General features: G+C 32.7%; 3 protein-coding genes across 13 annotated transcripts in view; 2 read left to right on the forward strand and 1 right to left on the reverse strand.

Moving 5' to 3' along the window:
- LOC119642247 (matrix metalloproteinase-14) overlaps positions 1–2386 on the forward strand; it is a 74915-nt gene extending 72529 nt beyond the window's left edge. For 5 of the 8 annotated variants that reach the window (XM_038041313.1, XM_038041319.1, XM_038041316.1 and 2 more), the window contains exon 8: positions 2129–2378. In XM_038041313.1, coding sequence (XP_037897241.1) covers positions 2129–2242 — 114 coding nt within the window. In that variant the 3' untranslated portion in view covers positions 2243–2378. Of the gene's footprint in view, positions 1–2128 lie in introns of all 8 variants that reach the window. The other 3 variants (XM_038041317.1, XM_038041321.1, XM_038041325.1) reach the window with 2 other exon arrangements.
- An 845-nt stretch (positions 2387–3231) lies between these two features.
- Positions 3232–11358, forward strand: LOC119642206. Of its 3 annotated transcripts, none has more exons than XM_038041246.1 (3): positions 3232–3380; positions 10045–10407; positions 10475–11358. In XM_038041246.1, the coding sequence occupies exons 1-3, from the start codon at positions 3334–3336 to the stop codon at positions 10677–10679; spliced, it is 615 nt and encodes a 204-aa protein (XP_037897174.1). In that variant the 5' UTR covers positions 3232–3333; the 3' UTR covers positions 10680–11358. The 3 variants fall into 3 exon arrangements, with proteins under 3 accessions (XP_037897174.1, XP_037897175.1, XP_037897172.1); XM_038041247.1 differs by lacking the exon at positions 3232–3380 and adding an exon at positions 9760–9849; XM_038041244.1 differs by lacking the exon at positions 3232–3380 and adding an exon at positions 9885–9984.
- Positions 4967–9510, reverse strand: LOC119642205. Of its 2 annotated transcripts, XM_038041242.1 has the most exons (6): positions 9422–9510; positions 8073–9157; positions 7063–7986; positions 6951–7001; positions 6349–6666; positions 4967–5483 (listed from the first exon to the last, which is right to left on the reverse strand). In XM_038041242.1, the coding sequence occupies exons 2-6, from the start codon at positions 9052–9054 to the stop codon at positions 5143–5145; spliced, it is 2616 nt and encodes an 871-aa protein (XP_037897170.1). In that variant the 5' UTR covers positions 9055–9157; positions 9422–9510; the 3' UTR covers positions 4967–5142. The 2 variants fall into 2 exon arrangements, with proteins under 2 accessions (XP_037897170.1, XP_037897171.1); XM_038041243.1 differs by lacking the exon at positions 9422–9510 and having other exon boundaries at positions 6349–6663; positions 8073–9411.
- Positions 11359–15143: the final 3785 nt, after the last annotated feature.

Genomic DNA, 15143 nt, shown 5'->3' on the forward strand with positions numbered 1-15143 from the left:
TATAAAAAAGATTATATATTACATAAACTGTAAGTAAAGTTTGTTACTAACGCTCTTCTTTTTTCCTAGGAGTCAATATGGAACGGTTTATAGACGAAGTAGATGTGGTGATTGTGGGCGGTGGACCTGCAGGAATATCCGCTGCTATTCGTGGCATTCGATTTTATCCTATTTCACAGTTCTGTCGCACTTCTCTCACACTCATGAGTTGTCTCTTTTCTTGGCTTTTTCTTTGTTTCTTTGTTCTGTACTCATTTACATTACATTCAAAGCATGAAATGAAGAAGAAGAAGACAAAATTATTAATGCATTTATAGGTTTCTGCTGAAAGTTTCATATTTCTGTTAAAAGTTGAAAATTTATGATACAAAACCATAAAATGTATTTTTTCTACGTTATTAATTATTTTTGTGTCTTATATTGTATTTGACTCTGTTAATGTTGATATTTTATTGCTTGCTAACATTTAAAAAAATGTATTTAAAAGCTATAACGTAATTCGCGCAACTTTTAGGCATCCATAAAAACTGTACAGGAAAGTAAATTTTACTCCCGGAAATACAAATTAATTGTTTTGCATTAGAGACTAAATTAATCATTGCCAGTTGCAAAATTTTTGTCATTAACTCTTGCGATTTAAAAACGAAAAATGTCCTTCCAGCAACTTTTGCGAGACGAAAAGAAAAATTTTACCTTCTTGACATCCATATAGTAAGTCTAATTCTTAATTTATTTAATTAGAATTAAATAAGAATTGATGACTGCTGAGAGATTTTTAGTTCTGTTTAAAAAAAAAATTTTAATTATTATGTATTGTTGAAAAAACCGATTTCCAGACAAATTTTGGGTCTTTCCCACTAAGAAGATAAATCTTAAAATTTATTATTAAATTCCGAATCGATTTGAACATTTCAGTCTGTTCGGTTGTCGGCCTGTCCATTTGTTAAATGCCTGTTGTAAGCACTCTCCCGGTCAGAAAATTAATTCAGAAGCTTCAAACAGAAGGCAGAAACATTGAAAAATTACCCAAACCAGTCAAAGTGTCAGGTCTACAACTCCCACACGCTTATACAACAAAAACTCTGAGCAACATTACTTTGCGTATTTTTTGCTTGTTACTCATAAAGAACAGCATCTTCACCATGTAAATTTGCATTTTTATTCTGAAAATAAAAGAAACCCAACCGCCCACTCCCCTCCCATATAAGAGCCGACTGTAGTAGCGAATGTGAGCTGACGGGTGTCAATAACCAGTAAAAAAGACTCGGCACCACATTGTCCGCCTTCAGCAAACCTAGTTAGCCGACCTGAGTACACTTACAATAGCCAAATTTTTTTGCCACTTATACAGATCAAACTAAGAAGAAAAAAGTCATATTCAAATTCATAAAGGTCGCAATAAAGTTGGTATTTGCGGAACTCCCTTTCAGAGATGCTATTAAATTATTTACGAAAGAACAAAGTTATAGTTTAATGTCTAATATATTTTGCAAGTTAGCGGTTTGTAGAATATGTTTTGAACGGAATCTTTATATGCTAAAAAAATATAATTTTCAATATTCAAGCTGAGGCGACTAGGTTAGAAACCGTGAGTAGTCTGGATTAGCAAATTTGAATCGACAAGCCCAGTCATAGGGACTCGAGATTACGTTCCAATCTCACTTTAGTACTGATACGGTCTTCAGTTCGTTGCACTTTTGTTTGTATTATAGATTATGAAAATTTAGCTCTTTTCTTATTTTAGTCGGTTTTAGGATGACGGTGATGGAGATAAAAATTTATTTTTGTTTTTGTATGTGACCGCGTATAGGGGACGCGCGCATAATGGGGGCCAGATGTTATCGGTGAAAAAGGATGGAGGGAAGGAATATATAATAAGAAGAAAGACATAATGGTATCAAGTCTAAATCTTGTTACATTCTTCGACTATCGGTTTTCAGAGCAATTTAAAAATCAAAAATGTGTTCTTATAAAATATGAAAGATATGATAAACAATCCTTTAATATATATAAAAAATTGTATCATAAAACAAAATTAAATTGAATAAATCATATATTGGTTGTCTTTATTTTTATTTATAAATTTTGCTAAAACTTTTTTGTACTTTGTTTTCCTCTTCTCAAACAGGTGGAGATGAACTTCAAGCACATGATGAAGCCAGTGATCGTTCTGATCAAAATAAGTCCAATGGTGCCCTTTCCGTACAAATACATGGTGCAACTCTTAACGATACTTTATTAACAACATTGCTTCTCATATTTACGTCGAAATTGATTATTAGCTAAAAGCAAATTCATAGTTATTAAGACGATAGAAAAGAAAATAAATAAACAAACACAACAAAAACAATAATAATAACAGCAAAAGAATAAAATATTTTAAAGAAAATTTTTTATATATTATTTGAAAATATTTTAATAGAAGTAAAATCTTGAAACATATATAAAAAGAAGAAAAGGAAACAGTAAAGAATTGATTAAAGAATAGTCAGTCATATGAATATTGAAGTTTACTTACGGTGCCTCCTATTAATAAGATATTTAGATAAATAACACACAGTTTAAAATGTACATACATACATACACGCACTAAAAAGGTAGTCATTATTTTCTATTCATTGTTTTTTTTTTTTTTTTTCTTTAAGCATGCGATAAATAAGTTATTGTTAAAAAAAAAGCAAAACTACAAACAAAGTGATTTTTAAGTTAGATATTTCACATTCCGCATAAAAAATAAGCAAAAAAGAACTTCTCATTTATATAAAGATAAAGAAATAACTTTTTTTCTGTTTGTTCTTTTTTTTGCGTTATCAAAATAAATTTGACACAAACGATACTAAAGATTATTTTACACGATCTTAACTCATGAGAATGTCACAAAAAATGATGCAAGTTAATGCTCAGATTATTGTAAAATAGTTTTTATTTTTTGCTTACGCATAAGTATTTTTAATAATGATAATAATAGTAATTACAAAGCTTGAAAACATTTTTTCAATACAACCTACAAAGACCCACTTGTAGGATTGTATGTATTATTGCCCTTAACATGTAATTGTTTTCTATATTTTGTCGGAATTAATATTTAACTCCGAAAATAATTATTAAACGATAATTGCGAATTATACTTTTTATTATTTAGTTAAATTTTAATTGTGAAAAAAGTAATTTTCAAATGATTTAATGTGAAATCAAAAAATTTTTGAAAAAATACATATATGAAAGTAGAAAAACTTTGATTAAATCTTATCAAAAAAGTTAATTTTTTTTAATTAATTAATAGATGACACACAAGAAATAGAAGGCTGTCACCGATTAGTAAAAGAAATTTAAATGCAGCTGAAAGATGAATATATTCTATTTGGGTGTGGAAAATATTGGTATGTGATAGTTGAATTTTCCACCAACCGCAAAATGTGATGAATAATCAACGCTCCTAAAATATGTTTGTAAGAACACAGCGGGAGCTCTTCAAAAATATGGCCAGACGGCCGAGAGAGACCCTTATCGCCCTTATCCCCTCCCTACAATTTGTACACTGACGAAGTCCCGTTTTTTCAACTCTATTCCGTTGAAGATTATTAATCAGAATTTATTTGGATATGAGGTTGCTTGGTTTGGCATGCGTAATGTAACGTTTTCTCTAACAAAAGTTCATACATTTTATGTTAAAATTATAGGTAAATTGGTATTAAATAATGTAAATGTAAAAGTAAAGGATTCATTTCACATTTTCATGCTACCAAGGAAGCATCTCATGTCCACCTGTAGGCTAGTCAATAGCTTTTTAGTCAACTTTTTACGACAAAAGTTCCAAGAGCAAACAGCAGACGAGCATGAAATATATATGTATATGGATGTCCGCATATATCATATCTATATATATATATGCCCATCAAACCACCCGACAGAAATCAGGGGTCGTAGACAGAGCAGAGTATGAATGGTCCAGAGATTATGATCTGGCCGTTCGGTAAGTAGGTTTTGTCCGTCCATTAAGGGTAAAGCACATGTATTTCTTTCAGATGTAGTAGGTGTGGAATGTTCACGGACAAAAATTTAAACCACGCTCTCTATTTAATATCTGCTGAACTAACTAACTCAACAAAGACAAATGTGTCCATCTCACCTCCGATCCTCTTCAAGTGGCATTTGAAAGTGGACCTAAAAGTAACAAAGTTCGATATTCAGACAAAGAGTAAGAATTCACAAACATTGAATTACACAAATATACATAATATATGAGATATATACATATATGTATGTATATATATGATATATATATGATGTTACCAACAATTCAGTGATTGACTTGCGATACCAAGCCTCATATTAAATGACTTTCGGTAACTGCAATTGTATTACGCTTCAGTCCCTTAAAAGAACATTTCTAAATGTGTCACAAGGCGGTCGTAGATACGTTCACTTCGTTGAAAGTAGTTATTCAGAAAAGAACATAATAAGTAGACTGATTTATCAATAACTTTCGATAGCAACTTTCGACAACTGGAACTGTATTCTGTTCACTAGTTTGCAATTTTCAAAATGTGCCTGATCGCAAATAAGTCAATTCCTAGAAAGATTTTATTGAAAAGGGAATATTATAAAAGTATTAATATTAATTTATCTTCAGAGACGATTAAGCAAAACACCTCCGATAATTCCTGTGAAGAAGAATGATTAAATTTATGTAATGAAAAATCAATTATAGATAAACTTGAGCTTATCGCATACCGATTTTAAGATAACACAATTCTTCCACTTTGAAAATTATAACGAATTCGAGTTTCTTATTAAATGAAATTTAATATTTTATTTTTAATAGGTGCGTATGCAATATAAATCCAAAATACTAGCAAATAAATGCATACGCAAATTACTGTTACTATTTACAGTGATTAAAGTGTATTAAGGATGTTTTTTTTTTGCACACAGAATCAACTCGTTAAAATCGCTCATTTAGAAACATTTAGAATTATGTTGAAAGCAATTTTGGAAGTCATTTCATAATATACTTTATATATATATATGTTCGCTTATAATTAAATCATACGAATGACTTCAAAACTTAAATTAAGCAAAAAAAATAAAAAAATTAAAAAGAGAATTGAAAAAAGTTGGAAATTGAGTTGAAATTTTCAGTTATTTGAGTGACCATAGCAATTTTTCAACGTCCTCTTCTTCCGAATCGGAATTCAGTTTACTAAATATATCATCCAAATCATCGCGGATACGTTTTCTCTTTTCGGTGCCACGTATTTCATGATAAAGCCCTTTTATGAAATTAACCCTTTCACCAGCCAAACCATTACTTGCAGTAGTAGTTGGAGCTGGAGCGGTATCACTATCCGTATGTACTTCAGATTTTATAAACTTATTTTCGATGGTATTTAATTCTTGTAGCCGCATAGCTTCTAAACTATTTGTTGGTCTGGCTTCCTCTTCATCATCATCATCATCATCAATGCATATAATGTCGTCGTCTGTGCAGAAAATAAACAAAAATGAGAGAGAAATACGAGTTGTTTTTTAGATTATCTAAATGTTGAGTTTAAACACAAACTGCAAAGCAAAATATTTATTGTAATCTATAATTCCGCTGACGTTTAATTATACTTTAAACGCAGAAATAAAAATGTATATTTATATAATATATATATATATGCTTCCAAATATTCTGATCAGCGACATCCATTGGTGAAAATATCAATGTACGCAACGGTTATTCGATATTTCTTTCTGTACATAAAATAACAGATTACCCTTTAGTATTTCTATTTACTATGCCGTTATTCAATAACGCTAATCATGAGACACTCAAAACTGCATTTTGACATTCATTACTTTTGTTGTTTGATTTGAAGAAATCTGCTGACGAAGCCCATCAAACACTTCTAAAAGCTTACGGTGATACCACCGTTATATCCCAATTGTTGGGTGCGCTTTCACCAGTCTAAGCAAGTTCGAAGACAGTGGGCGAAATGGAAGACTCGTTGGACGAAAACACAGCTCAACAAGAAAAGAGAAAAAAAGTTGTGAAAAAGCTTTTTGGACCAATTCTTCTCAATGTAAGCCGTTTTCAAGTGAAAAAATGACCAATATACATGCAAGCACCTAATGTACATATATAAATGCCATTTTTTATGACGCATGGAGGACTCATAAAACGAGCAAGCCGTAAGCGAAGCCAAGACCAATCAAAGACGATTACTATTGATATTAAACGTAATCCAATCAACTTTGACCGGACATAATATCAATATTGCCAAATGATTCAATACACTTTGGGTTTAAATCTTAACCTATCTTCGCTACCAATTTATGCATAAGCTCAGTAAAAGCTCTTACCAATTAAAGGTTCATTTGGCTCCCTTTTAATGCTATCATCATAGCTACGCCCGTACAGTTTACCTGATGAACTATTACCAACATCGTTAGAGTGCATTGCTGCCAAGTTTGGATTCAGGCTTAATATTTCATTAGTTTCTGTGCTTTCGGTTGGGCGAATCCTGTTGATAGGTAAACTAAATTCTTCTTCCGGTTCCGGTTTGATGCCCGCTGTAGCAGCTACTTCAAAACGTTTGCCCAGTATATCACTTGCCGTGGGTGCGGTATTTTGTTCGGCGTCAAGTGATTCTTTTTTAATATTAACAACTGCAGGAGCTTCTGAAAGGAAATGTCTGTTTTAATGGAGTTTAACGGGAAGCTTAATGAGCTATAGAGTTCATTGCAAAAGACAATCTTATCGAATTATTTTTGTGACGATTTTTTTCTGGCTTACTATTTACTTCAAAGGCATATGAATCCATTTAATAAATAATTTGTAAACTTTACTCGCCAGCTAATAAATATTTTGTTAATATTATAAGCACTTATCCGAAATATGTGGCTCATTATATATGTGAGGTAGACTTTCATTTTCGCTACAGTCAAATAAATAAACAATTTACCTGTAGTAGTAGTATCCGTTTGAGTTTCAACAGTTTTACTTTTGGAATTTTCTGAAATTTCAAAATTATTTTTAGAATATAATAAGATTTAAAAATATATATTTTTTGTTACCTATATGTGCTGTTATATCATCAGTATCGCAACAAATAACCGTCGAACCATCGGTTTGGGTTTCTATACTTTGAGATTTGTTATGCGGTTGATTCTTTTGCACATTTTCAATTTCTCGCAACAAATTGTATTTCGTATCTATCGTGTCTTCATGAGCCGGACTTGGGAGTAATTCTTGTGTTTGAGAGTGAGTTACATTACCATCCGGTGCATTCTCGAAACTATCGTGTATTTCTAAGGCTTCCTCCTGAGCTTCAACATCATCTCCATTAGTGGTGGAATTGCTAGTGATACGCCGAAATCTGCAGATTATAGAACGATTATCAATTTGCGTATGAAAAGCATTTTGGTATGCTTGTATAGCGTCGTCGACATTAGTGTAACGTATAAAGGCATAACGAGTCTTCTTTAGACGTACTGCAAAACCAATATCAATGCGAGCACAACCGGGAAAATGTTCACGCAAAACATTTCTCGTTATGGTGCTCGACAAATTGCCGACGTATAGCGTATAGGGATCAACTTCTTCGGGTTTCGTTGAGGGAGGTTTGGGTGAAGGGTTCGATTTCAGTTCTGCGGTAATAAAACCTGTACCAAAAGGTATTTTTGAAATGGTTTCTATAACTTTTTGAACGTTTGCTTCCCGCTTAAGGCGGACTGTACAATAACGGCTGGCGCTGCTTTGCATAAAGTACACATAAGCAATGTCCGGGCTGTAATTACTGACGATTTCCCGATTTACTTCGGGATCGGGAAATCGTAGAACTAAAGTCGGAGCTCTTTCCGTGCGCTCAGAAAACTTTTCTTCAGCTTGCAAAGCTTGTATAGCACATTCACGCGACCACTCCTTTGGTATGCCATAACGGGCAGACATGGTCTTACGACGACATTTACGTAAACTAGATTTTGACGGTTCCGCATTAGCTATTAAAATATTTACAATAGAATAAAAGAAAGAAGGAGATATTTGAGTAGAGTAAGGGAGAGAATTTGAAAGTCCAGAGCAATACCTGTTTCGTTTTCCATGATATTGTTGTGTTGATTTATTGAGTTGTCATTGGGAGTTGAAGTAATCGCTGGTTGCCGTGATGCCATGTTGGACGTTGAATGGTGGTTTAACATCCCTGAGTGCTGGGAGTCATCGAGCAAAGATGCGGATGGAACCAAATGATGAGATGTAGCCTGTTGCTTTGCCGCTAAGTGAGATTTCTCACTTAACTGATCTGGTGTCCGAATAACCAAAGGAGGTGGGTGATCATACATATCTCTACTCACACCCGGCAGAACATCAGCAGTCGGAGGTGGCGGTGGTGGTGGCGGCGGTTTTGGCGCAGCCGAACACGGTAGAGGCGGCAAAGGTGGTTGATTAAAATGCCACAGATTTTGCGAATTTACATTGGTATTTGACGATGTGAAATCCGTTTCATAATTAAACGAGTTACTAAGCATCAAGGGACTCGTTGAACCGCTCTTTAAGGAATACATTGTTAAATTTGAAAGACCACACGTACAGTACACGTTACAGCATTTGCTACATGTTGCCGAATTTGATGACATCCGCATCTCCTGATTTTGATTCACACTTGAATACAAGCTATCATTGTTCGTTGTTTGGACCAAATGAGGAAATGTGGCATTGAAAAGATCTTGATGCGTTGACGATGCACGTTGTTGATAATAACCAGATTTACTCAATACTTTCGCTTGTTTGTACGGCGGTTCCTTATTCTTTTCATAATCATATTTAAGGCGATTATTCTCATAAGCGCTATTAGAATGCAAATGTCCATAAGTATGCGAACCTGACGATGACGACGAGGACGTCTTATAGTGTGAAGAATAATTATATTGTTGATTTTGAAGCTGCGGTGAATTATTATAAGATGATCTTGTGTGCCTTGTGTGCTGCGGTTGATGTTGATGTTGTTGATGTTGTTGGTGACGTTTATATCTTCTGTCTCCAGAAGAATCATAATTACCTCCTTGTTTCATTTCGACAAAAGGCGGAAATTTTTTCTTTCGGCCAAAACTTATCGTTTATCAGTTAATAAAAATGTTCACAGATATTTTCTTTAACACTCCAAAGCCTTTATGCCTACACAATACATTTAACATTAAGCGTACACAGTATATGTATATGCAGAAAGTATTAGCTATCGCCAAGCAATTACTAAGTAACTTTCTATAGAGCTACTAAAAAATACAGTTCTAAAACAGTAATTATTAGCAACTATTAATGATTATTCATACAAGATATACAAAGTATATTTTATAAAAACTCTTTTTTTTCGCCACGAGTATGTATACATTAACCTGTGAATGATTAGTTTTTTCTTCTAAAAAATCAACTATATTTTACCAATTGCACACTGCAGCAGCAGCACTGTGTCGATTCAGCCATTTATGATGCTATGGTTGCTTTATATTATATATATCGTAAGTTGTATAACTAGGGGTTGCTTCATAGTATTTGGTTATCAACGCGTAACAAATGCAGTATAGCCATTTAACAGGATGTCATAAAGAAAACGAAGCAACAGTCTACTGTAAAGGAAATAAAAAATTGTTTTTTATTTTCAAACTAATTATATGCATTAATATTAAGAAATTTTAAAATATTAGAAATTTTTCTGTTGTTTTAACGCTTTCCTTCATTTGGTTTTAGAAATGAAATTCTAGTCGAATTTTTACTGCGCTCATCAAAGAGCAGTGAAAGTTTAGTTAAACAAAACATCGATATGCTTAGCAATTCCTTTGCTGAATTCACTAAAAGTTTTATCGCAAAATGTAATGAACAATTAAAGTAAATTGAAGAAAACAGAAAACTCTACAATTATTATTTGCAATGCAATTGCTAAAAATACTAAAATCATTTATTAATAATAAAAAAATTAGTAGCATGCTAAGTCATCGTTCACTAAAGTATTTTTATATAATGTCATTTTTAATTGATTGATATTTTTTGCACTTGTTCTTATATAGGACTACATCATCGAATTGGTTTCTTCAAAAGAAATTAGGACGAAATGTTTCATCATTGGAGAAAGAGAAATATTTTAAGCAAATAGATCGAGTATCTGAAAGTCATCAACTTATCTATTATGTACCTATGGAATCGTATCTTTGCTGGTCAGTTCGTTTATCGACGTTTACTACTTCCCTAATTGTATTGGCCGCCATGTATCAATATACCTACAATTTCGATATATTAGAGTCGACTCAGTTTACTTTAATATTAGAAAAGGATGATATATACTATTTTGCTGTTGGATTTATAACTATTAATGCGCTCGTCAGATGGATAATTTCAAAGTTTCCTTTACGCATCTATAAAATCACAAATCAGTTAATTATAAATAGAGTGCAATCAATGACATGACTTGTAATTATAATGACTTCAACTTGTTTACAGATATTTAGCCATTTATAACAAACAATTGCCTGGATTACGCCCACAACATCATTTTAAGCGAGGTGATGTGAAAAAAGTTGATTTTATACTTAATCCATGGAAAAATGCCACTTACAAGTTGGGGAATCAAACATCTTTGATTTTGCCAGATTACTTCAAAACGCCATTCGAATTTCATCAAATGTTTGATTCCGAAAAAAATTAGTATTAAACTGAGCAAAGATAAATAAGTATAAACAATGCTTTTCCAAACATTTTAATCAAGCATGTTTTTATCAAGTTGAATTCCTTAGATAAGAGATTGGGCGAAGGTTTTTTTTGTCCTGTTTTTAAAGACTGATTTATGGAAAATGCACAAAGAGCTATAAACTTAGTTAGTGGAAGACCATTACGTCTATAACGTATGATTTGTTCCGATTCTTTATTAGACTCCTTACGAAATTTAAAGAAAAATGCATCGTCCAATAGCTCACTATTACCTGAATATGCATGTGGTTATGTCTTCTCCGTCGTTCATAGAATTCTTTACGATCTCTCATTCATCGAATTCAACAATAGATAGCCTATTGCAAGATTCGATCCTCCCGAATTTTGAATAGATTGGTTTGTGCAGTTTCAAGTCAAATCGCTGTGTCGCATTTAACTGAAGATTTGCAACCGCAAGTCAAATATAATTTATATCGCCGACTTTGGGTATAAACAATAAAATAAATGAAATATGAGAACAGTCGACGGATTGATCTCTTTGTAGAAGAGACATGTCTATCGAAAATCTGTTTCTAGACTAAATTCTAATTTCCGAATGTGCTCCGATATCGGTTCTTGAGCTGAAAAAAGCTTGTCCGCAATATTCGATGTAGCCAAAAACAGGTTTTATTCAAACATAGACTTAACAGCACCGTCATAGGTTAAAAATGATGGCCCAGGGCATGGCTTATTAGAAAGGTCGAAATCACTTATTTGAAATTTTCTGCATGCTCCACCAGAATTTGTACTTTCACCAAATGCTTCAATAAATGTTTTCATTTTCTTTTGTTAGAATGCATAGAAAATCCAGTGGCACAAATGAACATTATCAGTAGCCAAGGATCCAGGACTGCGTCCTATTTCATATTAACGCGAAGATTCTTCTTCTTCTTCTTTTTTTTTTTTTTGTTTGTTTAGAAATGGATTGGACCAGTTAAGTTAATGTTACATCCATAATCCAGAAACGAAGTTGAGAACGATTGATGAAAAAATTTAAGCATAGATGGACTGATGTGGCACAGTGTACTGTCAAGATCCGGCTAATAATGCCGATAAAAGAAAAAGTGTAGGCGATTCGTGATTGTAATAAAAATACTAAATGTAAAATTAGAATGAAAACCCAGCTGATTTGATAAAGGCAGTCAGTTGCTTCAAATGCCTAAAGTTACCAGCACGAAAAATTTCATATAGATTGTTATACAGGTTAAATATACTGAAAGATTGTCTAAGGATGTCAAACCTGTCAAACCTCCTGCACTCAAAAATCAGGTGCTCGGCAGACTCAGTAATATTGCAATCCTCACAGATGTCAGAGGAGAAGACTTTGATCATTTTAAAATAGACCTTGTCGTAGGTGTGATTACTCATAAGACGGTGAAGAACTTTAAATTCCCATGTTGTGAATTTTCCTTTAGGTAGAAGCGTGGGTGTCAAAAAAGGGTAAATTTTGTAGAACAGACGGTCACTTTTTTCTCTAGCTAAAACATGATACTCATCTTTCCATCCTTTTATGATGAGTTTTTTGACTAGCAGAAAAGCTTCGCTGGGGGGGTAGTTTATGGACAAAACTGTACCATCGAACCTAGCTTGACGAGCATGGAAGTCAGCTTTTTCATTGATACTAAAACCGCAGTGACCTGGGATCCAGATGATGTGGCATTTTTCAATACTTGGGTCTTTTAAAAGGTTATAGATATCGAAGACATACTTGTTGAATGGGTCTTTGTTTTTGATTAAAATTAGAGCAGATTTGCTGTCAGAGAAAACTACAAATTTTTTCAGCTTAATTTCAGATGCATGGATGATTGCTTGTCTGATGGCCAGAAGTTCAATGAAAGTGGATGATAGTTCTTGTAGAACTTTGAATTTTCCTATAAGTAAGTTTGAGTATTCAATAATTGAAAAACTAGAGATGTCCGAATTGATAGATCCATCCGTTGCGTATATTTTGAAGTTATTTTCGACGAAGTGGTTAAGTTTTTGCAGACAAGCGATTCGAAGACAAGACCCTGATCGATTTTTTTTTGAGTTGGTGATCAAATTAAGTAAGTTTAATTCAACTACGCATATATCATGAATAATATTATTCCAGGAGGGTATTGAGTTAACTTTATTGAAGATGTTACTGAATTTTTTGAAGCAGTTAGAGTAACTACTGCTGACGTGATTGTGTCTGGAAGCGACCTCGTCAAAGAAGGCAGGTTTGAAGATTTTTACCTTGAGAAGTTCTTTTGCAGTTACAAGATAAATTCTCTTAGCAACGGGAATCTTCTTCGTTTTAGTTCATTTGCTACATTAGTATTTATTTATTTTCTTATTTATTTATTTATACCACTTATACAAGAAATCCAATCAAAAATTTTGACAGTCGAGTTCAATTGGCTCTTGAAGTAAATCTTAAATTAATTAATAGTAAAACTTAGTATAAGTATAATAAAACATATAAGAAGGAAAAAGAAGAAAAAAGAAAAAAAGCATGTACACAACTAGCATAGAGCCACACCCACAACCAGTACAGGGCCAAATTGCCAATGAATGGAACCCCTAAGCCATCGCAAACATGCATAAGCTTGGCAACCAATAATAATAGTTAACAACAATTCATTTTTGAATCGTAACGACTTTTTAAGCTTAAGAGCTAGCTTAACTACGACTTAGGTAAATTACGCGCATTAAGCAAAGTGGCTTTAATGGACTTTAAAGAGTTCGATAATGAGAATAAGTGATGACATCTTTTGGGTTCTTGCAAACAACTCTGAGCGGATTAAACAGCTCATAATTATATTTACACCGACTAAGCTTAACCAAGGTAAAGTGCCTAGAGAAGCGGTTGGAGACATTAAAGCTTATTTCACCAAGTAATGCAGGTGAGTCAATAGCATTATTTATTACTTTGGTTACGAAGGAAACGCCAAGAACAAATCTACGTTTCTCAAGAGACGGTGAGGACAACAGAAGCAACCTATTTGCATAGGGAGGAAGAGAGGCAATCGTAGTATGTATACAATGATAAAAAGAAAGAGCCAACTATGTGTCAAATGAATATTCGCAGATATCTTGAAACTTTTCAGTAGATCTAATATATTCACAACTTTTCAACGGCATAGCCCATTGGGGTTCACTTGCAATCTGGTTAGGGTTGTGGGTGTGCCTCTGTGCTGGTTGTGTACATCCTTTTTTTCCTTCTTATTTATTTATTACTATTTAATTATTTCTGTTATTTTTTTTTTCTTCAGTTTTCCTTGCATGCTTTACACTAGATTTTAATATTAATTAGTATAAGATTTACAACTATATATTAATTGAGTTTGAGATTTTTCAGTTTATTTGTAAACTTTTAACAACCTTCATCTTACATTCGCATAAGTATTTAAAAGAGCTATTCATATAAATAAATATTTATTAAAGTACTTTAAAAAAAATTACGTTTTTCAGTTAATAAACTCTTTACTCCCATCGTTGTACGTAGTGCTTCCGATTCGGTTAAATATCCAAAGATAACAACACATTATACAATACATCCGCGGGGCAATGATGAACGATGGAAAGGTATGTGATTACTATACAGATAATAAACTATAAGTAAAGTTTGTTACTAACGCTCTTCTTTTTCCTAGGAGTCAATATGGAACGGTTTATAGACGAAGTAGATGTGGTGATTGTGGGCGGTGGACCTGCAGGAATATCCGCTGCTATTCGTGGCATTCGATTTTACCCTATTTTCAAAAATAAAAAGAATATTCTCTTTCCATATATATTCATACAAGTGCTTTGCTTGAAATATAATATATAATCTTTTTTATATAAATATATAAAAAATATGCATTCATCTCCCCTTGTACGTCTCCTCAATAGTTTTATACAATTTTTATAGGCGTGGCATTCGATTTTACCCTATTTTGAAAAATAAAATGATAATTCTTTCCATATATTCATACAAGTGCTTGAAATATAATATATAATCTTTTTTATATAAATGTATAAAAAATATGCATTCATCTCCCCTTGTACGTCTCCTCAATAGTTTTATACAATTTTTATAGGCGTGGCATTCGATTTTACCCTATTTTCAAAAATAAAATGATAATTCTTTCCATATATTCATACAAGTGCTTGAAATATAATATATAATCTTTACTTCTAATTGAATTCGACTGTTAATTTGCGTTAGCTGAGTTTCATATGTAAGTCAAAAAAATAAATAAAAAAGTAAATAAATGATGACATGCAAATATAAAATCTTGGGTGAGAAAAAAATATAATTTTCTCAGATAAATATTTTGTTGAAGTATATATATATGTATATATGATTGGTGTTCTACGTCAAAAATTGGCGCTGCAAAAAATTATATGAACACTATGCAATATAGTACCATCTTGTTGCATATTGGCAACACTGCTTCCGTGTAAATAACGCCACGCA

This window comes from Glossina fuscipes, unplaced genomic scaffold (assembly GCF_014805625.2).
Source record: "Glossina fuscipes isolate IAEA_lab_2018 unplaced genomic scaffold, Yale_Gfus_2 221, whole genome shotgun sequence".
NCBI lineage: Eukaryota > Metazoa > Arthropoda > Insecta > Diptera > Glossinidae > Glossina > Glossina fuscipes.

Coding starts and splice junctions, on each gene's coding strand:
- LOC119642205 (XM_038041242.1), bottom strand. CDS start 9,054: ATGAAACAAGGAGGTAATTATGATTCTTCTGGAGACAGAAGATATAAA. Junction 7,002..7,062: donor TGATATAACAGCACATATAG/GTAACAAAAAAT, acceptor TTGAAATTTCAG/AAAATTCCAAAAGTAAAACT. Junction 5,484..6,348: donor GCCAAATGAACCTTTAATTG/GTAAGAGCTTTT, acceptor TTTTCTGCACAG/ACGACGACATTATATGCATT.
- LOC119642206 (XM_038041244.1), top strand. CDS start 9,908: ATGCAATTGCTAAAAATACTAAAATCATTTATTAATAATAAAAAAATT. Junction 9,985..10,044: donor CTAAGTCATCGTTCACTAAA/GTATTTTTATAT, acceptor GTTCTTATATAG/GACTACATCATCGAATTGGT. Junction 10,408..10,474: donor ATCTATAAAATCACAAATCA/GTTAATTATAAA, acceptor ACTTGTTTACAG/ATATTTAGCCATTTATAACA.